The sequence below is a fragment of the Lissotriton helveticus genome, chromosome 6 (genome assembly GCF_964261635.1).
Source record: "Lissotriton helveticus chromosome 6, aLisHel1.1, whole genome shotgun sequence".
In the NCBI taxonomy this organism is placed as follows: Eukaryota; Metazoa; Chordata; class Amphibia; order Caudata; family Salamandridae; genus Lissotriton; species Lissotriton helveticus.
The window spans coordinates 700,371,896-700,397,765 of record NC_136067.1 but is presented as its reverse complement, the minus strand read 5'-3'; the positions used below and the strand labels follow the sequence as shown (position 1 = coordinate 700,397,765).

The 25,870-nt window shown below is 49.0% G+C and overlaps 1 protein-coding gene across 8 annotated transcripts in view; it reads left to right on the top strand.

The window, feature by feature from the left end:
- The window catches only part of SYNCRIP (synaptotagmin binding cytoplasmic RNA interacting protein), a 682,339-nt gene that overhangs the window by 339,546 nt on the left and 316,923 nt on the right, over nt 1-25,870 (top strand). For all 8 annotated transcript variants that reach the window (XM_078648172.1, XM_078648171.1, XM_078648170.1 and 5 more), the window contains one exon: nt 9,484-9,619. In XM_078648172.1, the coding sequence (XP_078504298.1) occupies nt 9,484-9,619 (136 nt within the window). The remainder of the gene's footprint in view (nt 1-9,483; nt 9,620-25,870) is intronic.

The following is a 25,870-nucleotide window of genomic DNA, read 5'->3' as shown; positions in this document are numbered from 1 at the left end:
AAATGGCCGACGTCCAGGCAAAATCGAAAACGAAACTACCGGACGCGACAACACCAAAAACGGATGACGTCTGGCAAACGATATCGAAACCGGCTCCTTCATCGGCTCCGTCCACCTCCGGCCCACAGAAGTCGAAGAAGGCTGTCGAGACGGCAGCGCCACACAAGGTGCACATGGACTCGTCCTCCAAGAAGGCCGTCCATCAAGAGTCGGCCTCTGTTGCTCCGGCACGGTCGTCGAAGTCGGTGCACACGCCTTCAGATGCTCCTACGGCGCAGCCAACTAAACGCCCAGTCGAACAAAAGTCGACTACAAGCCACGACCCGAAGGACGCAGGCACTACGCATCGGCACAAAGGTGTCGAATCTGCAGCATCGGCGTCGGCGCAAAAGTCTACAAAGGACCCGCGCCACAATGCGGCTGAAGATTCGTCGCCGCAAATACCGTCGACGACGAGGGACTCCGACGCCACCGGACACTTGCCGTCGGCTACCACACCCTCCGCCTCCTTCACCGCGCAGGTCACCAACTCCCTGAAACGGATTCCGGAAAAAGCTTTGTCGACGACGGCTCCCACGCCGTCGGCTCCAAAGGAGGTGGACGCTCCTCAGAAGTCATCAGCCAAGCTTCTTTACACTCTTCCACCAAAGGTGCCACCAAAGGCGTTTGCACCTAGATCGGTGCCACAGACTTCGGCTCCTTCGGCACTTCAAGCCTCAGATGACCGATCAGAGCATTACATCGATGCCCACACGGGGAAACTGACCATTTACAAAAGGAAGATCACTTCCCAACCACTGGAATCATATGTTATTCCACTGAAGTAAACAGCACTGGACAGTCCTGCCCTTATTGAGCCCGTTCTGCCACCACCAAGAAGGAGTCCATCACCTTCCCCAAACGAATCAGGGGGAGAGGATGATGAGGAAGACGACCAATACAATTTCCCAGTGGACAATGACCCTGATGTTCAGCAGGACACATATGACGACATTGGGGACCAAGGTGGACAGCAGGTGGTACAAGATCCACAAGGTTTTGGGGCACGTACATCTCCAACTGAGGATTCTGCAGCATTTAATGCTTTAATCGAACGGGCAGCAGCAAATCATGATGTAGACATGCATGCTGACCCGGTGGAGGAAGACTTTTTGTTTAACACTTTCTCTGTCTCAGAAAGAACTGTTAAAATACTTCCTATGCTCAAAGGTGTCCTTAGAGATGCCCCAGAGATCTTTAAGGAACCTTCCAGGGCAAGAGTGGTGAACCCACGTATCGAGAAAAAATACAGGCCAGCACCTGGGGATCCTGCATATATTCGAGGACAGTTGCCTCTGGACTCGTTGGTGGTCGCCAATGCCCGCAAGAGGGCAAACGCCCAAACTACGGGTGACGCTCCTCCCCCTGACAAGGAGTCGAAAGTGCTTGAGGCATCCGGCAAGAGGGTGGCTGCGCAGGCTGCCAGTGTATGGCGTATAGCAAACACACAGGCACTATTGGCGCGTTACGATAGGGCGCATTACGACACCCTAGAACAGCTCCTTCAACATCTACCTGATGAGTATAAAGAAGCAGCCGAAATGCTCATACAAGAGGGGAAGCTTATATCAAACGCTGCAATAAAGTGTGCGCTTGATGTGGCAGACACGGCGGCTAGGGGGATTAACACTAGCGTCATGCTAAGACGACAAGCTTGGCTTCGTATATCTGGATTTAAGCCTGACATCCAAACTACAATCCTCAACCAGCCCGTCAATCCTGACAGACTGTTTGGTCCAGATGTAGACACCACCCTTGAAAAGATTAAAAAGGACAACGAGACTGCTAAGTCCATGGGGGCACTTCAGTCCCAACAATTCAGAGGAAACACTTTTCGTCGCTCAGGAGCGCGTGGTGTTACCAGAGGACACTTGGGTCAACAATCACAATTTACAAAGGGTGGTGCACAATCCTCCTACCCCAAGCAAGGTAGAGGGGGTTACAGAGGTAACAGTGCCAAGGGCAGAGGCAGAGGGAACAACAACTCCCGTTCCTCTGCCGCCAATAAACAGTGACTCTCTGTCACTGCCCCCCGACCATCCAACACCTGTCGGGGGGGGGGGGGAGACTCCAGCAGTTCCTGCCAGTCTGGACATCCATCACCACAGACAGGTGGGTGAGAAAACTGATCCAATACGGTTATTGTTTGGAGTTAACATCCACTCCTCCCAACATTCCACCAAGACACCGTCCTATGTCGGCAGAGCACTTGCACTTATTGCAGCAGGAGGTCTTGGTAATGCTGCAAAAAGGCGCAAAAGAGCTCGTACCAATGGAGGAGGAAGGCACAGGGGTCTATTCCCTGTACTTCCTCATCCCAAAAAAGGACGGATCCCTCAGACCTATTCTGGATCTACGCCCCCTCAACATGTATATACTGTCAGAACACTTTCACATGCTGACACTGCCACAAATTCTTCCCCTGCTAAACCAAGGGGACTTCCTGGCAACCTTGGACCTCAAGGATGCTTACTTCCACATCCCACTCCACCCATCCCACAGAAAGTACCTCAGGTTCACCATTCAAAACAAACACTATCAGTTCAAAGTCCTACCCTTCGGGGTGACTACTGCCCCCAGAGTGTTTACAAAGTGTCTGGCGACAGTAGCGGCGCACCTCAGACGGCAGAACATACATGTCTACCCCTACCTAGACGACTGGCTTGTTCAAGCGAAGTCGGAAATACAATGCGCCGCGGACATGTCCCACACTATTCAACTCCTTCACAGTCTGGGATTCTCGCTAAACTACCCAAAGTCGCACCTTCAACCAGCCCATGTGCGGCAGTATCTAGGCGCGACAATAAACACCCTGACTGCTATGGCTCAGCCAAACCCAGCCAGGATCAACAGCATCCAGTCACTAATCCAACGGTTCAGACCGCAACACTCCCTACCAGCGAGAGTGTTCATGCAGTTGATAGGCATGATAGCCTCCTGCATTTTCATAGTCCCGCACGCGAGGTTGCACATGCGTCCTCTCCAAGAATGCTTGGCAAATCAGTGGACACAGGCTTGGGGACAACTGACGGACCTAGTGTTGGTGACCGGTCGGGCATACAACTCTCTGCATTGGTGGAATCCACACAACCTTTGCAAGGGACGACCGTTCCAAGAGCCGGTGCCACAGATTATCCTGACGACGGACGCTTCTCTCCAAGGATGGGGAGCTCATGTGCTCCACTACACTGTGCAGGGACTGTGGTCCACTCAACAACAGAAGTTGCACATCAACTACCTGGAATTGATGGCAATCTTCATGGCGCTAAAGTCCTTCAAGGTACATTTGTGCAACAAAGTCGTGTTGATCCGGACGGACAACATGACAGCCATGTACTACATCCAGAAGCAAGGAGGTACTCACTCACCACAGCTGTCTCATCTGGCTCAGAGCATGTGGAAGTGGGCCATTCAGAGGAACATTTTCCTCATGGCAGAACACCTCCCCGGCAAGGACAATCAGATGGCGGATCTGCTCAGCAGGTACAGCCATCAAATGCACGAGTGGGAGATTCATCCATCAGTGCTCCACCCGTACTTCCAGCAGTGGGGTCATCCACAGATAGACCTGTTTGCCACAAGGGAAAACGCAAAATGCCAAAGCTTTGCCGCCAGGTTCCCTCATCCGCAATCGCAGGGGAATGCGATATGGATGAACTGGTCAGGCAAATTTGCGTACGCTTTTCCCCCAGCGCCTCTCATTCCGCTGGTGGCAAGAAAGCTAAAGCAACACTCGATGACTCTCATCCTAGTTGCTCCAACTTGGGCACGCCAACCGTGGTACACCACGTTTCTAGAACTTTCCGTGGTACCGCATCAAAGGCTGCATCTCACACCCAGCCTCTTGACGCAGAGCCATGGCGACATTCAGCATCCAGATCCGCAACAGCTCAATCTGGCGATCTGGCTCCTGAGGTCTTAGAATTTGGCTACCTCAACCTGCCTCCTGAATGCATGGACAGCATCCGTGAGGCAAGGAAGCCCACGACCAGAGCTTGCTATGCTGCAAAATGGAAGCGGTTTGTCATTTACTGTACAGACAACAATATCAACCCGCTAGATGCATCCATTCCTAACATCATCTGCTATTTGTTACATCTTTACAAATGCAAACTGGCGTATGCTTCCATTCGGGTACATTTATCCGCCATAGCGGCTTACCTCCAGAATCGGCAGCACCTCTCTGTTTTCAGAACTCCACCAGCTCCTGTGTGGAACCTCAATGTGGTCCTCACTAGGCTGATGGGCCCACCTTTCGAGCCACTGCACTCATGCGAACTTCAATTTCTAACATGGAAAGTGGTTTTTCTCATTGCTATCACGTCGCTCAGGCGTGTTAGTGAGCTGCAAGCGCTCACAATCCAAGAGCCATTCATCCAAATACACTCTAACAGGGTAGTGCTCCGCACTAACCCCAAATTCCTTCCAAAGGTGGTGTCACAGTTTCATATCAACCAAACTATTGACCTGCCTGCTTTTTTCCAAAACCCCAAACGGTGGCAGAAAGAATGCTTCATACATTAGACGTTAGGAGGGCGCTAATGTACTACATTGACAGGACACAACCCTTTAGGAAGACACAACAACTTTTTGTTGCCTTCTCAGCACAACACAAAGGCAACCCCATTTCCAAAGCAGGAATAGCCAGATGGATTGTTAAATGCATTCAAATCTGTTATCAAAAGGCTAAACGCACTTTAACAATACCCCCAAGGGCGCACTCTACACGCAAATTGGGGGCCTCCATGGCTTTCCTGGGGAACATTCCTTTAGAAGACATTTGTAGAGCAGCCACATGGTCTACACCACACACATTTACCAAGCATTATTGCGTAGATGTGCATTCCAAACAGCAAGCAGCTGTAGGACAGGCTGTTCTCAAGACACTTTTTCAAGCTTCTGCAGCTGGCACGGGCAACCGCCCTTAATGGAGGGACTGCTGTGTATTCTATGCACTAGATATGAATTTAGCAGCCCACATTCCTCGAACTGAATATGCTACTTACCAGTATGCATCTGTTCTTGGCATGTAGGGCTGCTAACATTCATATCGCCCGCCCTCCTCCCCGGCGCCCGTAGCGGCTGCAGACACTCTCTTGCATTCATCATTAGCATGGACATCCTGTACACTGTTTCACTCCATCTCTGCCACAATGGCTAAAAACAATCTGGGGATGGAGTCGATGCCCATGCGCACTGTAGTCCAGGGGAGGAGCCACCTATCTCGTGATACTTCGAAGACTCTTCCAGGACGACAATGTGCAATCATCCGGACCCAACACTAGGCGGCGATCTTTGCACTAGATATGAATGTTAGCAGCCCTACATGCCAAGAACAGATGCATACTGGTAAGTAGCATATTCATTCCAATGCTTCTATCAAGTGTGCATTGGATGCAGCGGACACCGCTGCCAGAGCCATTAATACAAGTGTGATGTTACGGCGACATGCCTGGCTGAGAATCTCCGGGTTCAAGCCAGAGATACAAACCACCATACTAAATCAGCCTGTAAACCCTGATCACTTATTTGGACCTTAGGTGGACACCACCTTAGAAAAAAATCAAAAAAGACACTGAAACTGCGAAATCTATGGGAGCTCTCCAGCCGCAGCAGTTCAGGGGTGGTTCTTTTCGTCGCTCACACAATCGAGGAGTTTCCAGAGGCCAGCTGTCCCAGCAAACACAGTACAATAAAGGTGGCGCGCAAAGCACATACACCAAACAAAGTAGAGGTGGATATCATGGGAACAGCGCCAAGGGCAGAGGTTGTGGAAACAGCAGCTCCCGATCCTCCGCCGCTACCAAACAGTGACGCCTTGTCACTGCCCCCCGACCATACAACACCTGTCGGGGGGAGACTCCAATAGTTCCAGCCGGTCTGGAAGTCCATCACCACAGACAGGTGGGTCACAAAGCTTATCCAGTACGGTTATTGTCTGGAGTTAACATCCACTCCACCCAACATACCCCCAAGACACCGTCCTATTTCCACCGAGCATTTGCACTTATTGCAGCAGTAGGTACTCGTCATGCTGCAAAAAGGGGCAATCGAGCTCGTGCCTATGGAGGAAAGGGGCACAGGAGTGTACTCACTGTACTTCTTAATACCAAAAAAGGACAGGTCCCTCAGACCCATACTGGACCTAAGACCCCTAAACCAGTACATTCTATCGGAACACTTTCACATGCTAACATTGCAGCAGGTTCTGCCGTTGCTCAGTCAGGGAGATTTCCTCGCAACATTAGATCTGAAGGATGCATACTTTCATATTCCGCTACACCCGTCACACAAAAAATACCTCAGGTTCACCATTCAGGATCAACATTACCAATTCAAAGTCCTCCCTTTCGGAGTGACAACAGTACCCAGGGTGTTTACGAAATGCCTGGCGACAGTGGCTGCACACCTACGGAGACAAAACATTCACGTATACCCTTATCTGGACGACTGGCTTATCCAAGCAAAGTCGGCCCAGCAGTGTGCCGCACACATGTCCCACACCATTCACCATCTTCACGATCTGGGATTCTCACTGAATTACCCAAAGTCACACCTTCAGCCCGCCCACTTACGGCAATATCTGTGCGCGACAATAGACACTCTGGCAGCCAAAGCACAGCCAAATTCAGTGAGGATCAACAGCATTCAATTGCTACTACAAAAATTCAGAACGCAACACACTCTTCCGGCAAGAGTGTTCATGCAGTTGATAGGCATGATGGCCTCCTGCATCTTCATAGTCCCGCACGCGGGTGGAACTATGCTGGAGCACCGGAGTACTCAGTTTACCTAGCCCAGGGGCTGCGGCTGCATAGGGTTCAAGTTGCGTCGGAAACCCTCGTTGAAGATCCAGGAGCCTGAAGAAAGAAGTTGCTGGCAGGCGGCCAGTGAAGGAGTTCGTGGTGATCCAAGCCTGGATCAGGAAAGAAGAAACCTGTAAGCAGAGGGGACCAAGTTCTGAATCACTAGCCAGTGATTTAGGTGGGCACCAGGATGGCACCGGACGAAGTCACCTCAGCCAGGTGAGTGGGCGCTGCTGGGCTCTGCAGTCTCTCGGACCAGGAGGCGTTGTCGGCGACCAGGATGGAGGTGCGAGCTGTCCCACGAAGGTACTTGCTGTCGACGTCGCTGGACCCAGGATTGGGGCAACAAGTCTTGGCAAATGCAAGGCCCACGCGGTGGACCTAAAATGGCGTCTTGAGTGGACCAGGAGGGTCCAGGGTGCTTCTCTGAAGAAGGGAAGCAAGGGCCAGTCTGGAGCAACCAGACCAGCGGTGTTTGTCGTTAGAGTTCGTCGTCAGAGGGTCACTAGCCAACGGGCAAGTGACCTGGACAACGCGGTGAGCAGCAAAAAGCAGAAGGGCCCCACGCAGATCTCGTGGATGCAGGGGGGCTGAGCTTCGGTGCTGGAGCTGCTCAGGGTCGGGGCTTCTCTTACCCCAAAGCACTCAGTCGAGGGTCACTCGGTGGTCGTGCTGGACAAGCGTCGTGCAGTTCTGAAGATGGCCGGTCCCTCGAGGTCTCGTCGCACCCACGGATCACAGCTGGGCTGATGATGTAGGTTGAGGTCAGAGGTGCCAGGGAAGCCGGTTCTCGTCGTGCTGGAGCAGTCTTGATCCGGAGGAGAGACTGGCAACAAACCGCGATACTTGGTTGGTGCCTGCTGCTGCAGGGTGACTACTCCTTAGTCACAAGGGAGAAATCTTGGGAAGAGTCTTGAGTTCTTCGTGTAGAAGGTTGGTTCAGGATTCAAAGATTGATCTAATTTGGAAGGGGGCCAGTTCCTACCTTTATCCTGCAAAAAGGGGCTGGCACGCGACTAAGTCCTGCCCTATGGGTGGGACTAGGAGGGGGGTGGTTACACCCCTCTCCTTTGGCGGGCTTTTCCCAGATCAGGGGCTGGAGTGCCCCTGGAGCTGGTTCCAGCCGGCCTATGCACAGTGAGCACCGGGGTGCCACTTGCAGTCACCTTCCTCTAAAGCCCTGCCTACCTAGGATACACAAAATCCTGTCTGGGACGGTGCTGGCACCGCCCCTGGCAGGAAACCCTTTGTCCTTGCCTCCTGTGCTGGGAGGACTCCCAGCAGCAGGAGGGCAGACTTGTGTCTCGGTGGCAGCATCCATCTTGTGGAGCTGAGGCTATGTCTGACTTTAACCGGGGTTACAGGTTACATACATGTCGTGTCCCTCTAGAAGGGTGGAATGCTAACCCCGTCGCCAGAATTGGCGAGGGGTTAGTATTCCAATTCGTATGACACCTTACTCGACATGTTTTGATAAAGCGATACCAGAGTTGGCACATAACCGCGAGGATTATAATGCACTTAAGAGTATATGGTATGCGATATCATGGAAACGGCTAAGGGATGGATCCCGAAAGCCGCAGACAGGCTCAGCTCATGCCAGAGCACTATCTCACACGATTCCAAGCACTCTGCCTTCAGGATTGTCAAGGCCTGCCATAGGAGTGACTGATAGGAGATCTGTGTGCCCATTTAGGGTTAGATATAGGTATACTATATCTAAAGCAAAGGGTGATTACACCACCTTGCCCCAGCTGTCGTGCAGCCAGTTGTGTCAGATTTGGATGGCCAGCCAGGGGTGGCATAATACATGCTGCAGCCCCTGGTAGGCCCTGGGTACACCTATGCCCTGGGTACCTAAGGTACACTGTACAGGGACTGATAAGGTGACTCAGTATCCAATTAGATATGTACCTAAGGTACATGGAATCCATTTTACAGAGAGAGCAGTAGGCCTGGGGTCCTGAATGGCAGGGTCCCAGGTCACTAAGTCAGAAAACCAGCAAAACACCAGGCAAAAAGTTGGGGGCAACCATAGTCAGGGATCTACCTTCCTACACTGCTATGTTATTTTTGTTACCTAGACTCCCATTCTGACGACGGGTAATGATACAAAAGCATGGGAATCTATGAAAGTTACCAATACTGGGGAACCAAAGTTACAGGTAAGTAACGTGTTCTTCACGTTTACTTAGCTGGTTAATAAACTACTTTTGTTTACAAAGTAAAACACTCAGTTTAATTCATATTAGTGTTACTTGGAGCACCTTCCTGGATATGAGCTTTTAGCCCTCTTTACCTTTGGATTAAGCCTTAATTATTCGAATTTACTGTCCTGTGAAACATGAAGTAACATGGATTTGCAATTGGTTTGAACCAGTAATGTGACAATGTTAAACTGTATCCACGAACTGCATTGTTCAGTAACCACTGATTGCCCTAGGACCAAGGCAAATTATGATGCATCTTGTTTCAGCCCACCTTTCTCTACTTTGTTAATAGGTTTATCTATATTTATGTAAAGACTGTTGTGGTTTTATGCAGATTTGAAAATGATTTTAAAATGATCATCAAGGGACAAATATGTCCATGCATTATCTGCTTCTATATTTACATCCTTGCTTTTCTTTATTTTCAGTACAATAATCACGAAATCCGGTCTGGAAAACACATTGGTGTTTGCATCTCTGTTGCCAATAATAGACTTTTTGTTGGCTCAATACCCAAAAGTAAAACTAAGGAGCAGATAGTGGAAGAATTTAGTAAAGTGACAGGTATGTAAATTAGCACTGGAAAATAGCAATGTAAATAAGCAAATGTTGCCTTTTATTTTCTGAAACCTTTTAGAAATTGAGCCTTTTTAGGGTGACATTCAGATATCATTTTTGTTATTCAGTGTTTCCTTGTGTTTTTAACATTCTTTATTGGTTACTGTTAATATTAACAGAATAAAGAAAAATAATCCACAATAAACATTTGCCATCAGAAACCCATTCGCAGGGAGGTACAGTACTACATCAACAATACAATCAGTGAGTGTGCAATATAATCTGGTAATAGCCCTCCTCTGGTATCTACGTGCAAGTAGTACAGAGTATGGTGTCAACATGGCACCACAGGGGGCACACAACTCTAAACAGTAGTCAACAAGGAGTTATCTTCACTCTCATTCCCTGAGGTCTGCTGTGAACCGGAGAACTCTAGGAAAGCGGCCAACCGTCCATCCCAGACATCCAGGCCTTCACTCAGTCATCATGTCCGCACTTTTTCAATTTCAACTCTTCGGTAACCACCCGTTATACCATGTGCGCCCTTAAGTAGTAGTTCAAGCTCTCAATCACACACCGCTCTAGCAGAGTGCATAACAGACAATCTATCTGACGACATGGCCTTGTACAAGTGTTTGACCAGGTGTCACCCTCATCGCAATACCAGCAGGGCCTGGAAGGTCTGTGAAATGGGTGGGGCTTCTGGGAAAGAGGTTGATGTATCTCTAGTGATAGCTGAAAGGCTGGCGGAAGTGTCCCATTTCCAAGTTAAAGATATCTTGAGCGTCTTCAAAGGATATGAATTTGTTAGGAAACAGGTCCCCCAAGGTTTTGCTCCCAAGCGCGAGTGCCCGGAATGCCGATAGGTCCCAGAACGCAAACTCCCTGACAAAGGGCGTCTTTTTCTAGATCCGTTTGGCCGTGTGTTCCTACAGCAGTCCAGTATTTTACCAGGAATGGAAAATAGCCCTCCCTTCTGCCATCATGATTTGAGGTAAGGTGAGGGTACTAGAGGTGTCCATCAGCAACCTCGTCTCCCAGTTTTTCCCCACTGTGAACGATTGTGATGCAGTTGCAAGGCCAGGTAATATTGCTCCAGATTTGGGACTGCCAGACCCCCCTCTGAAGACGGGCAGAACAGAAAATCCCTAGCTACCTGGGAGCGTCACCATACACATATCCGAGAGAAGAGTAGGGTTTTCAGTTGTCGAAAGACAACCGGGGGAGACGATCAAGCAAATGCAGTAAAGGCACCATGGTGTAAGCCACATGCCCCTTAACCACATTGGTGCTAAGGCAATTCCCGCTGGGTGCTGATTGATTGAAAATCCCATTGTTCATGACAAGGTCAGCTCGTCATAAGCACAGCTCCAGTGCACTGCATGACGAGCTGACCTTGTCATTAGCATGGAAGGGGTTAAGGGAGAGTGGAAGAATATTCCAAAATTGAATAGAGGAGCGGAAGCCCTTGATGACCCTAAGGATATTGTATTGTACGTGTTTCTTAGTAGTGTGTCTCCATCATGCCGAAGTAGCGAAATCTATTGGTCTCCATCTAAAGAAAGAGGACCGGCAAGGTCGCAGGATCCTGCGACTGTAGGGCACCCAGTGGAAAGAGTAAAGATTTCTTGTAGTTCATCCGAAGACCAAATATCTCCCCAAATCTGTCTTAGTACCAGTGGGTACAAGTGTCTTGATGTGGACCAGTAAAAGATCTGCGTAGAGACACAAGGTAATTGGTATCCCCCATGGAGATGATCCGACCCCCCCCCAAAGGCCTCCATCGCTCTTTAGAGGCTTTGGCAATATCTATTGAAACAATGGAGAGTTTGTCCTCCTTACCATCCACCTTGTGCAAGACATGCATCAGCCTCCGGAGGCAAACCTAGAGATACTCTAAGGGGACGCCAAAATAAGTATACGGCCAGGAAAGCAACAAAGGACACATAGAACACATGCAGCCCTTATAGTGCCACCCTTAGAGGCCCTGTACATTTACACTCACACTGCCTTTGCAGGCTGTGTGTTTTGGTGCAGAACAAAGTGAAGTGTGCGCCATGCTGTAGGAAGCTGGCTCTGTATATACTATACCAAAGTAAGTTCTAGTGTGCACAGAGTCTAGTGGAACCCCAAAGGTAGGCAGAGGTAAAGTTAGTTAGAACCTTACCCTCTATTTGTAATAGTGTGGTCGAGCAGTAAGGCAGTATCCGAGGACAGTGTTAAGCATTTGTTGTAGACATGTTGTAGACAAACCTGGTCTTGATGCCGAGGTTCTTGCCAATTATAGGCCAATTTCACTTCTCCCGGCTCTGGCCAAGATCACAGAGAAACATGTCCATGGCGTCTTGTCGAGCTTTTTGGAAGCCAACAATCTGCTCCATCCATCCCAATACGGATTCCGTCCTAATTTCAGCACGGAAACGGCGTTGTTGGAGGTCTCGGAGATCATCAGGGAGACCTTGGATGTGGGCGGCAAGGCCATGTTAGTCATGTTGGACCTGTTGGCGGCCTTTGACACTGTCCCCCATGAGATGCTTCTCGCCAGGCTTTATGACATCGGCATTAGGGGGACGGTGTTCAAATGGTTTACATCTTTTCTTGAAGGCCGCCGCCAGACGATCTGGGTTTCCCAGAGCTCCGCCGAGATGCCGCCATTGGGAGTCGGGGTTCCACAGGGTTCTGTGTTGAGCCCGTCGTTGTTTAACATCTTCATGTCCCCTTTGGCGGCTGCGGTGGAGGCCTATGGGGCCCAGATCGTGTCCTACGCCGACGACACGCAACTCCTCTTCACATGCGGTAAAGACCAGGCATTTGATGGAGAGAGTATTCGGGGCTGTCTGGGAATGGTCTTCGACTGGTTCCAGCGGAACAGTTTGAAGGCCAACTCCAGTAAGTCGGAGGTCTTATTTTTTGGCTGTGTCACCGACCCTGAATGGCGGCAATGGTGGCCGTCTGACATGTGTCCTCCCGCACAGTCATCACAGGTCGCCAAAAACCTTGGTGTCAAGCTGGACAATAAGCTTTAATTGAGAGCTCATGTCCTTGGGCTGGCTGGCACCTGTTTCTGCATTCTGAAGATGCTCCGCAAGTTTCTACCACTGCTGTCTGAGCAGCATAGGCGCATTACTGTGCAAGCGCTCATTGGATCCAGGTTGGATTACGCCACGCCCTTTTCCCTGGCCTTCCTGATTATCTGGTCCAGCGCCTGCAGGTGGCACAAAACTCTGCTGACGCGCCATTTTTGGCCTGCATAGGCGTGCACGAGCTGCTGGGTTGCTGCATACGCTTCACTGGCTGCCTATCCGGAAGCGGATCATGTTTAAATCCCTGACGCTGATGCACAAAGCATTGTTTGGTTTAGGTGCGGGATACCTGCAGCGAAGATTGGCCTTATATCGCCCAGCCCGCTCACTGCGGTCCGAATCTCTCTTTAATGCCGTGGTCCCGCGTGTGAGGAAGGCCCGCACTGGGGGGCGCTCCTTCAGCTTCAAGGCTCCCCAGTTGTGGAACTCGCTTCCGCTGGCGCTACGCAGCACCTCCAATCTGCTTCAGTTCAGGAAGAGCCTGAAGACCTGGCTTTTTAATCTTTAGGCTTTTTAATCTTTAGGCTTTTTCTGGTGGGTTTTTCTTTTCTTTCTTTGTATCTGTTGTTCCTTGTTGTGTTATTCTACACCGAGCTGCCTGTGGAAAGAGCCGGGACACTCTTTCAGAGTAGCCGTGCGCTATATAAACTCAATATAATATAACATAACATAACATAGTCAGCAAATAAATTCACACACTCAAAGACTGAACTTCAGAGCAATTGTTTTTGTATGAAAATATTCTTTGTTATTTTACGTTCTAGAACCATGCAAGCCTGGCACATGTAAGCAATACATACTTTACAGAAGTAATGCAGTTTGTAAACAGTTGGGATTGCAATAGTAAATGTACTTTGATTTGACCTACAGTATGGTTTCAGAGAAATGCAGTGCTTTTAAATACAGTACCTAGACTTGAATGGGATTTTCAGTAAAATACTAGGTAAGTTACTTTTTGGATATCTTTTCTTACACAGAGTAGTATGCCTGGATACTACTCTGGGATATTTCCTGCAAACAGGTAAGTAAAATCATTTTTGTTAAACAGCGTAATTCTAAAAATTTCTTTAGGTTTACAAGCTCCACACTTGGAAACTTTTCCAAGAAAAAGTCAGTTATCCTAAATCGGAAAATATGGTTATTGGTTTTGAGGTAAGTATTTGGAGGTGGGAGTTGAGGTTCTGGGGGTAGACTCAGGGGTCCCACAGGGTCAAGGATGCACTTTTGTTACACCCTCAGTGGCACTAGGGAGGCAGGGTGCAGAGTTCTGAGGCCCAATGTGATGGGGGTCCTCCGGTTGCTGACTCCTGATTAGCAGGCCACTTGGTGGTGGGAGCAAAGCTCCTGGACTTTAGCTTAGGGGAAATGGAAAAACAAGCCAGAACAAAAGGTGCACCCACAGCGGTGCTGCGGCGGCCAGGTGCCGAGTGTTGTTTTGGCGTCGGGTGCCCTGTTGTTTTCAATGGGGATTTTCGGTTTTGATTTTGAGCTGCAGGTTTGGTCCAGGAAGACTTCTGGGACTAACCAGCAGCTGGTAAATTAGAGGGCTCTGGGACGTAGGTGTCTTCTGAGGTCGGATTTCACCTTACCGGGCCACTCGCGGTTGGGTGGGGGGAGGGGTCTACGTGCCGAGGCTGCAGGCGAGGTCTGGGAGGGGTCAACCCGCAGTGGACTCGGACTCTGGAGAGCTGGGGGACTGCGCTGGGACCGGTGGGCCTCGAACTCGGGCTGTAGGCGACGGGTGCAGTGGTAGTTCCTGGCGTTGGGTTTCTTTGTCCTCAGCAGGCTCAGTCTGTTTTCGGAGTTTCTTTTAAACAAGGCTGTAGTTCACAGGAGATCCGGTCTTTGTTGAAGGCAGTCAGTCCTCCCTGGGGTTTTAGAGGTCGCTGGCTGCTGGACAAGACTATTTTTGGCGCTCTGGAAACTGCAGGCGGGCCGGTAGGGCTGTGGCCAAGTCAGTTATTCTCTGCAGTCTCCTCTGCTGGGCGTCTTCTTTCGTCCTTTTTCTTCTTAAATTGCAGGAATCTGCTTTCTTGGTACAGGATTGCACCCATAATATTGTATTTAGGGGGCGCTTAGGGGTCTTGGGGTCAGTAGCCAATGCGCTACTGACCTTAGGGTGACTACACCCGTGGTGTGCTCACCCCATGTGGGGGAGTGAGCACAGTACCTAATCCTGATTGGGAACTGCCTGCCATCTACAAGATGGCCGGCCCTGAAGAGTGGGCTTCACCTCGGCTCCCCCACCTGAGGGGTGGAGTTGAGAGGTAGGCACACTGTGAGAAAGTACCCTCTTTCTTGCATGGTATGCCCCTACTTTTTGCTGAATTGCTGATGTTCCTTGACTGAGTGTTCCCTGGGCTTCTGCTAATCCGGTACCCAGGGCCTATGTTCCTTCCACAAAACTGCATTGAAGCCTACACCCAATTGGCATCTCTGGCCACATGTCAGCCCCTGGTAAATGGTACCACAGGTACCCAGGGCACTGTGACCAGAGAAGGCCTCTAAGGGATGCGGCACTTATTGTGTCAAACTTAGAGGTCTTGTACCCTGACACTCACACACTGCCTTTGCAGGCTGCGTGTCTTGGAGCAGAACAAAGTGAAGAGTCGACATGACACACATCCCTGTGTGCCATGCCCACACACCACTGCCCTGGCATACATCAGTCACCCCTCTAGCTGGGTGCCAGATGCCCGTGGTGAGGGTACAGGTGCATGACCCCTGTACCCCTACAGTGCCCAAGTCCATTCCTGGGTACTGTAAGTGCAGTGCTGCCATTAAGAGTATATTGTGCTGGGAGTTTGTCATCACAAACTCCTCAACACCATAATAGCTACACTGAAGACTGGGAAGTTTGGTATCAAACTTCTCAGCACATTAAACCCATACTGATGCCAGTGTGGGATTTAATGTAAAATGCACCACAGAGGACATCTTAGAGATGCCCCCTGAAACTAGACCAACTCCTTGTGACCTGACGGAGTGGCTGCTTAGGCTGCCACCAACAGACATGTTTCTGGACCCCTGGGTCGAGAGCTAGCTGCTTTCGGGGGTCCTTAAACAATGCACATTTTGGGACGCAGTGCCAAGCCTCCTCCCCCAGGATGGGCAGGGTTCACGAAGGAGACGCTTCAAAGGCATGCCGCCTTTGTGAGCCTCTCCATACCATTTGCGGCTTTCAGCAACTGGTCCTCACTGGTTCTACCCCCCACTTTAGGCGGGAGAACCGGTGGGAAAAACAAGTGAGGAAGAGGTGCGTGCCTACCTCTGCCAACTCTACCCCTGAGGTGGGGGAGGCGAGGTGAAGCACAACCTCGAGTCCCGCCATCTTTAGGATGGGGGGGGGACCCAGCCAATCAAGGACAGGCTCCTGTCCCCTCCTACTGTAGAGTGGCAGAATAGGAGGTGTACCCACCTCAGGGAAGGGGCCCATTGGTCCCTGCCCTTTACCTACCTGTAACCCCCCTAAATCTAGTGTTCGAGGCATGTGGGCTGCTGACATTCATATCTGTGCATAGAACGCCGCCTAGTGTTGGGTCCGGATGATTGCACATTGTTGTCTTGGAAGAGTCTTTGAAGTATCACGAGATAGGTGGCTCCTCCCCTGGACTACAGTGCGCATGGGCATCCTCTCCATCCTCAGATTGTTTTTTTCCGCCATTGGGTTCGGATGTACTTTCCTTTACTCGAAGTTCGGAATCTATACAAACTTTTCTACGAGGCCAAAAGGCCTTCGGTCTCGTCGGTATTGTTTACGATCGGTGCCGACTACTTTATTTACAGTTTATTTAACTCGGGACGTCGAATCGGGCCGCGGGCCTTCTCGACGCCAGAGGGACCAGTCGTCGATGGAACGAAGTCCATTCAAAAGATGCCCTCTTTGTAATTCGAAATACCCACATATAGATAAACACCCTGTATGTAACAAGTGTTTATCGCCGGTACATAATGAATCCGACTGCCTAGCCTGTGCCCAATTTCGATCAAAAAAGACAATTCGGACTTGACGGGCTGCTAGGCTAATCCTGCAGAAACCAGCGCCGGAGCCAGAAAATATCTTCGACGATGAAGACGATGTCGCCGAAGCCGCAGAATCAGATCAACAGTCGGATCAAGACTCTGAGCATGACTTCAACTACTATATCGATGAAGAAGAAGACATCGTCGAGGTAGGAGACGACGAACAAGGGATCGGAGCCGTCGAAGACGACTCCAGTGATGAAACGGGGCCAACCGTGAGTACGACGCCCCAAACATACACTTCTATGGTTCCACAGGCTCAGGTCGAGGCATCGCCAGAAGGCCTTAGCCAAGATCTCAAAACCCATTCTATAGCCCCGCGATTCAGCTCGGCTAAGAATATTAGAAAAGGTTCCATCGGATCAACGTACTCCTAAATTGTTGATATCGAAATCGAAAGTTATGGAACCAAAAACAAAACCGAAACTGATCGACTACAGTCTTCGGACCAAACTACGTCGATCCATCTGAGTCGATCCCAAAGAAGATCATCGACAATACGGTCTTAGGACCAAACTATGTCGATCCATCGTAGTCGAACACAAGGGTCGTCGAGCCGAAGGCCAGCGCACCTATATCCACTCCAAAGCAAAAAGCCATCAAACAGATAAGATCGGCGCCGACAACACAAAAAAGGGACTCGACCAGAAGAAGGTTGTCGAACCCAAACAGAGTCGAGAAACCAATGGCTGTGCAACCAAAATAGATCGAGCCAAAGAAAATCGACCCGAAGAAGGCCATCGAGCCGAGACCAAAAAGCATCGATCCAAAACCACAGGTTACAAAGACGCTACAAGGTCAGAAAGGTACTATCGACACGACGAAAAACGTCGAAACAATAAAAACATCGGCTCCAAAGAAACAGGCACAACCTAAAAAGACTTGTAACATCGAGGGATCTCGGACAGATCAAGTTTGGCCTACCAACTTCCTCTAAAACAAAGGCGGTCGACCCAAAAAGCGGTATCGAACCGAAACAAACAAAACCAAAGACATTGGGAAAAACGACAAGAGCTACTGAGCAGGAAATCTTATATCCAGACCCCTCATCAGAAGAACAGTCAAAACTTTACATTGACCCTAATTCTGGCAAACTCACTCTCTACAAAAGAAAAATCCGACCAGAGACTGAGAAAGAGACTTGTATCATCCCACTCAAAAAGAAAAGGGACTGTGCTACTTCACCTATTCTATTTGAGTCTATCAAACCAACTAGGCCTGACACGTACACATATACACCCACACACTCAGATGAAGAGGTGGATTACGAATATAATGAGGAATACAATTACCCAGTAGACCATGACCAAAGACAGTCCAGCTCAACCATGGGTTGACCCAGTATATCCTGGTGACTCTCAACCCATTCCAGATACACCTGCATACCCTGCTAGGCCTTCTCCTACAGAGGATACAGCTGCTTTTAATGCACTAATAGAAAGGGCAGCCCTCCATCACAATGTAGAAATGCATGCAGACCTCATTGAGGAAGATTTCCTCTTTGACACCTTTGCCACATCAGAAAGATCTGTCAAAACACTACCTATGTTAAAAGGGGTAGTTAAACATGCAGGTGACATATTTAAGGAAACAACTAGGGCACGGGTCGTTAACCCCAGAATAGAGAGGAAATACAGGCCAGCACCAGTAGACCCCACATATATTATGGGACAACTGCCTTTTGGATTCTTTAGTGGTATCCAATGCACGAAAACGTGCAAACTCTCAAACAACTGGAGATGCTCCACCTCCCGACAAAGAATCAAAGATCTTTGAGGCATCAGGGAAGAGGGTAGCTGCTCAAGCAGCTAACATATGGCGAATATCTAATACGCAAGCCCTGTTAGCTAGGTACGACAGGGCACACTATGACACCTTAGAGACACTTCTCCAGTATTTACCTGAACCTTACAAGGAACAGGCTGAAGACCTAGTACAGGAGGGAAAGTTAATAACTAACGCCTCCATTAAATGTGCCCTAGACGTGGCAGATACAGCGGCAAGATCTGTTAACACCAGTGTTATGCTCAGGAGACATGCGTGGCTTCGCATTTCCGGGTTCAAAAATTGTATTGTATTGCGACTTATATAGCGCACGTATCACCCGAAGGTATCAAGGCGCTTGCTTAGGGAACCCGTCCTGGTATTCCCCTGTGAGATACCCCGGCAGGGTATCCACAAGGTGTATCCCGCCGCGAGGGGCCGTAGTGGAGATTAAGCAAGCTATTGCCCAGAGTCGCAGAGTGTGACCCCGTGAGTCGAGTAGGCACCGGAGCAAGAATTGTCGAGTCTGTGGAATTTTGAGCCCGATGCAGTCCAGTCTACTTTATTAAACCAGCCAGTAAATCCAGACTATTTATTTGGTCCAGCGGTAGATACAATCCTGGACAAAATGAAAAAGACACAGACGGCTAAGTTTATGGGAGCCTTACAGTCCCAACAACATAGAGGCTCCTTTCGTCGCTCCAATTACAAAGGTGCTGCACGGGGTAACTCATCACAGCAGACCACAAACTACAAAGGGAATACGCAAACCACCCCTCAATAAAAACAATAGAGGTGGATACCGCGGCAATAACAACAAAGGCTGAGGACGAGGGAATAGTACCACCAGATCCTCTACCAACACAAAACAGTGACTTCTTAGCGCTACCCCCAGACCATACAACACCAGTCGGGGGACGATTACAGCAGTTCCTACCAGTCTGGCAAAACATCACTACAGACAAGTGGGTAAGGCAAATTATCCAGGATGGCTATTGCCTAGAGCTAACCTCCACACCACCCAACATACCACCAAAACACCTCCCTATGTCTGTAGAACACCTAAACTTATTGCAGCAAGAAGTCATCAGCATGCTGCAAAAAGGGCCATAGAACTTTTACCATTAGAACATCATGGTGCAGGGGTATACTCACTATACTTCCTCATCCCCAAAAAGGACGGGTCTCTCAGACCAATATTGGACTTCAGGCCCCTAAATCAATACATTTTATCAGAGCATTTTCATATCCTCACCCTACAACAAGTCTTACCACTGCTGCAACAAGGAGACTCCTTCGCAACTGTGGACCTCAAAGACACATACTTCCATATACTGATACATCCTGCTCACAGGAAATATCTCAGGTTCACAATACTAAATCAACATTACCAATTCAAAGTCCTTCCATTTGGTGTGACAACAGCCCCGAGGGTGTTCACAAAATGCCTAGCGACAGTGGCTGCACATTTAAGAAGACAACCTATTCACGTCTATCCGTACCTGGACGACTGGCTAATACAAGCAAAGTCGGCCCAGCAATGTGCCAGCCACATGTCCCAAACCATTCACCTCCTGCACAGTCTAGGCTTCACGTTGAACTACCCAAAATCTCACCTTCAGCCATCCCATGTACAGCAGTATCTGGGAGCAACAATAGATACTCTAGCAGCAAAAGCATACCCAAACACTGCAAGAATCAACAGTATGCTTATCCAAAAGTTCAAGCCCCAACACTCGCTCTCTGCCCGAGTGTTTATGCAACTCATAGGCATGATGGCCTCATGCATCTTCATAGTCCCTCAAGCAAGACTACATATGCGTCCGCTACAAGAATGCTTAGCACGGCAGTGGAACCAGGCTCAAGGACAATTGAAAGACCTAGTGTTGGTGACCAGTCGTGCATACAACTCTCTGCATTGGTGGAATCCACAAAACCTTTGCAAGGGACGACTGTTCCAAGAGCCTGTACCACAAATAGTGCGGACAACGGACGCATCCCTGATAGGATGGGGAGCCCATGTCCTTCAGTACACAGTGCAGGGCCTATGAACAACACAACAAAGGAAAATGCACATCAACTTGCTAGAGATGATGGCAATTTTTCTGTCAATGAAAGCGTTCAAAGTACATTTATGCAACAAGACTGTGTTGATCCGGACGGACAACATGACGTCAATGTACTACATACAGAAACCGGGAGGAACACACTCCCCACAGCTATCACATCTAGCCCAAAGCATGTGGAAGTGGGCCATTCAAAGAAACATTTTTCTCATGGCGGAACACCTCCCAGGCAATGACCACCAAATAGCGGATCTGCTCATCAGACACCGCCAACAAATGCACGAGTGGGAGATTCATCCCACAGTGCTACAACCATACTTCCAACAGTGGGGACAACCAGAGATAGACCTGTTCGCCACAAAGGAAAACACAAAATGCCAGTACTTTGCCGTCTGGTTTCGACATCCGCAGTCGCAGGGCAATGCGATATGGATGAACTGGTCAGGCAAATTTGCGTACGCTTTTCCCCCAGCACCGTTAATACCGCTAGTGGCACGCAAACTACGCCAGCATTCACTGACACTAATCCTGGTTGCTCCAACATGGGCGAGGCAACCATGGTACACAACTTTCCTAGAACTTTCCGTAGTGCCTCATCAAAGACTGCGGCTAACACCCACTCTTCTCACTCAGAGCCATGGAGACATACAGCACCCAGATCCGCAACAACTGAATCTTGCAATCTGGCTCCTGAAGTCGGGAGTTTGGGTACCTAAACTTACCTCCTGACTGTATGAACATTATCAAAGAGGCAAGAAAACCTACTACCAGAGCTTGTTACGCTGCAAAGTGGAAGTGCTTTGTCATTTACTGTAATAACAATGACATAAACCCACTAGATGCTTCAACGCAAAATATCATTTGCTATCTTTTGCACCTACATCGTTGCAATCTGGCTTATTAATCTATAAGAATACACTTAACTGCCATTGCAGCTTATCTTCAGAACAGACAACATCTTTCGCTGTTTAGAGTACCTGCAATTAAAGCATTCATGGAGGGACTCAAACGAATAATCCCCCCAAAACACCCACCTTCACCTGTCTGGAACCTAAACATCATTTTAACCAGACGAATGGGACCACCATTTGAACCGTTGCATTCATGTGAATTACAATTTTTAACATGGAAGGTGGCTTTTCTTGTAGCAATTACTTCGCTTAGAAGAGTTAGCGATCTGCAAGCCCTAACTATTCAAGAGCCATTCATCCAAATACATGCAAATAGGGTAGTTATTAGAACAAACCCTAAATTTATGCTCAAAGTGGTATCCCATTTTCATATCAATCAGACAATAGAACTGCCAGTGTTCTTTCCAAATCCACAGTCAGTACCTGAAAGGGCTCTACACACACTGGATGTCAAGAGAGCTCTTCTATACTACATTGATAGAACTAAGGATTTTAGAAAGACTGAACAGTTGTTTGTTGCTTTTTCACCACAACACAAATGCAACCCCATTTCATAATCTGGGTTAGCCAGATGGATAGTTGAGTGCATTCAAATATGTTCTCTAAAATCAAAACACACTTTAACAGTTCCCCCAAGAGCGCATTGTACACGCAAACTAGGGCCATCCATGGCTTTCCTGGGAAACATTCCTCTAGAGGAAATATGTAGAGCAGCCACATGGTCTACCATACATACATTCACAAAACACTATTGTGTAGATGTACATTCCAAACAGCAAACGGCTGTAGGACAGGCTGTTCTAAAAACTCTGTTTCAGACTGCTGCAGCTGGCACAAGTAGCCACCGCTAAGGGAGAGACTGCTTTACATTCTATGCACAGATATGAATTCAGCAGCCCACATGCCTCGAATGGAATATGCTACTTACCACTATGCATCTGTTGTTGGCATGTAGGGCTGCTGACATTCATATCGCCCACCATCCTCCCCGGTGCCTGTCGCAGCTGTAGCATTCATTCTTACTTTCTTGCATGGACATCTCTTACTGTACCATTCTTCATCTCTGCCACAATGGCGAAAAACAATCTGAGGATGGAGAGGTTGCCCATGCGCACTGTTGTCCAGGGGAGGAGCCACCTATCTCGTGATACTTCAAAGACTCTTCCAGGACAACAATGTGCAATCATCCGGACCCAACACTAGGCGGCGATCTATGCACAGATATGAATGTCAGCAGCCCTACATGCCAAGAACAGATGCATACTGGTAAGTAGCATATTCCATTTAGGGGGCACCCTGAACCTTCCTTCCTCTGATCCAGACAAGAAACAAGAAAGAAGGACTGAAGAGCAGTGCAGAGCGAGCAAGATTATGACTGCCACTCACTTGGCCCCAGCCCTACCGGCCTCCCCCCCGCTCCCAAACCTGCTCCTGCGAAATCCCGGTGTATCCTGCAGCCAGTAACCTCAAGAAACCCGGAGGACCTGCCTGCCTTCACTTCTAAAGACTGCATCTCCTGTGAACACCGGATTTGTGCAATTGGCAGCAGCCAGGGACTGCAAATCCAGCCCCCCTGCACCCTCCAAACACGGCCCGAGCTAGAGTGGAAAAACACCACGAGGAGGTCACCCTGGCGATCCTGACCCGAGATCCGGTGACCCCTGACCTGACTCAAGACTCCAACCGAGGCCTGCAGCCTAAATCCATTAGGCCCCCTAACCGCGACTAGGAACTGGTAAGAAGATCTGACCCCAAAAGGCACCCCTGCACCCGACGCCCTACGCCTTGTGTCCAAACCGACGGTGCCTAACCAACCTTTAACTTCCAACTTAACTCTCCAAGTGGTGGTCGCACCCAGAAGTAGTTTGTCTCCCTGCCTGCAGTGCTTTTGCAAACTGGAGGTTCTCCACAGAAAACAGAGCGCCCGACGTCGAAACAGCACTCTGCACCCGGCCGCGCTAATGCTGCTGAGGATGCACCTTTGGTGCTACCTTGTTTCCCCATTTCCCCTGACCGTAATCCTGGGAGCTTTGCTTCTGCAACCCAGTGGCCTGTTTGCCAGCAGCCACCAACCGGAGGCCCCCTATCCCCCATTGGATAACATTGTACCTCAACACTCTGCACCCGGCCGCCGTAGTGCCGCTGAGGGTGCAACAACAGTGCATCACTGACCCTGGGGGACCCCTGAGTCTAACCCCAGAACCTTAACTCCCACAGTCGATTAGTTACCTGTGAACTGTTAACTTTTTTTCCTCAATAGGATAACATTCACACTTTTCTTCCAAAAAGTTTCTATGTGTGGAGTTTTGAAAGCTAAAAATATTCTTTAAAAATCGTACAAATAAACAAAATGTTCTTAGTTACCTGTTTGCAAGAAATGTCCCAGTGCTGTATCTAGGTAACCAGAACCTTGTTAGAAAAGTATTGTGAAAAGTAACTTACCTGCAATTTACTGGAAAAGCCTATTCATTTAAATGTGCTGTATTTGCTAAGTTTTGCAGCTTACTGCATCCCCTGTACATCAAACTAAGTAAAATTTCTGTTGCATTTTTTTAATGTTTTTTTAATTATTAATCCATGATAGATCGAATACATTACAGCACATTAACCCAAGTGTTCCTTAAAATCGATACCATACATAGTGCACAGAAAAGAAGCAAAACAAAAAAGCTCATTCATCCATATAGGTGGCTCCGTACCGCAAATCTCACAGCCTAATTTCTTTTTCCGGTTACCTTTCAAAGCATATAAACCGTATTCTATATTAAACATTGATAGAAATCGGGCCCTCCATAATTCAAAAGATGGAAATTCTTCTGAACCCACATTGAGGCAATACATAACCTAACACCTGTAGCGAAAAAGATCACGTAACATAATTTGCAATTAGTCCGATTCCGCTACCTCATCTACCCCCAACAATATATGAGCAATAGATAGTCGAACAGGCCCCCCGAATATTTCCGCTAAAAACTTCTCTATATGGCCATACAAAGTGTTTAAATGCCTACAAGTATAAAAGATATGTAGAATATCGGCATTGTCTGACCCACAGTGAAAACATTTTCCATCATTAGACCCCCTCTGTGAGAAGTTGGCCTGATATGCAGTGCTCACTATTCTAGTGAACTCTATGTATCAGTCCAAACAACCCTTATTGATGTTTGGTTGTAAGTCGACCTGATAGACCAGCTATCCTAGTAGCATGGACACGTGCAGTCTTTAGGCTAAACTCTAGAGGGCTTGTTAAGCCAGCTGTTTTACCATCACATATACCCCTTGAACACCAAGTGAAAGGACACCACACAAGTTGTTATGAAAAATAAAGTATATTTATTTATAACAAGACTACCCTGGCTCTTTATGAGACAGGGAGCTAAGCACACAACAAAACTCTTAAAGAAATACTTAAAGTCGCACAATTTACACAAATGCCCGAGGGGCACGAAAAACCATATACACAAGAAGTGGAATGTGAAGTTACTAGCAGGTAAGTAATACTTTTCTAGACTGTAGAAACGCTAGGCCTGCAATGCTGAACCCTTGGATTAGAAGCAGGAGGCCTAGGGACGCCGTGTGCAGAGTGGGAACTCTCACGCGTAATGCGGAAAAAGTCTATGGATACTAGCAATCACAAAGTTACTGTTCTCGGGCGAACCCGACTAGGTGGGTCGAAAACAAGAGTGGATCCGAACACTTAGGGTGTTGGACTATGCTGGAGCACCGGAGTACTCAGTTTACCTAGCCCAGGGGCTGCGGCTGCATAGGGTTCAAGTTGCGTCGGAAACCCTCGTTGAAGAACCAGGAGCCTGAAGAAAGAAGTTGCTTGCAGGCGGCCAGTGAAGAAGTTCGTGGTGATCCAAACCTGGATCAGGGAAGAAGAAGACCTGTAAGCAGAGGGGACCAAGTTCTGAATCACTAGCCAGTGATTTAGGTGGGCACCAGGATGGCACCGGACGAAGTCACCTCGACCAGGTGAGTGGGCGCTGCTGGGCTCTGCAGTCTCTCGGACCAGGAGGCGTTGTCGGCGACCAGGATGGAGGTGCGAGCTGACCCACGAAGGTATCTGCTGTCGACGTCGCTGGACCCAGGATTGGGGCAACAAGTCTTGGCAAATGCAAGCCCACGCGGTGGACTTAAAATGGAGTCTGGAGTGGACCAGGAGGGTCCAGGGTGCTCCTCTTTTGGAGGGAAGCAAGGGCTAGTCTGGAGCAACCAGACCAGCAGTGGTTGTCGTCGTGAAGCGTCGTAAGAGGGCCACTAGCCAACGGGCAAGTGACCTGGACAACGCGGTGAGCAGCAAAGAGCAGAAGGGCCCCACGCAGATCTCGTGGATGCAAGGGGGCTGAACTTCGGTGCTGGAGCTGCTCAGGGTCGGGGCTTCTCTTACCCCAAAGCACTCAGTCGAGG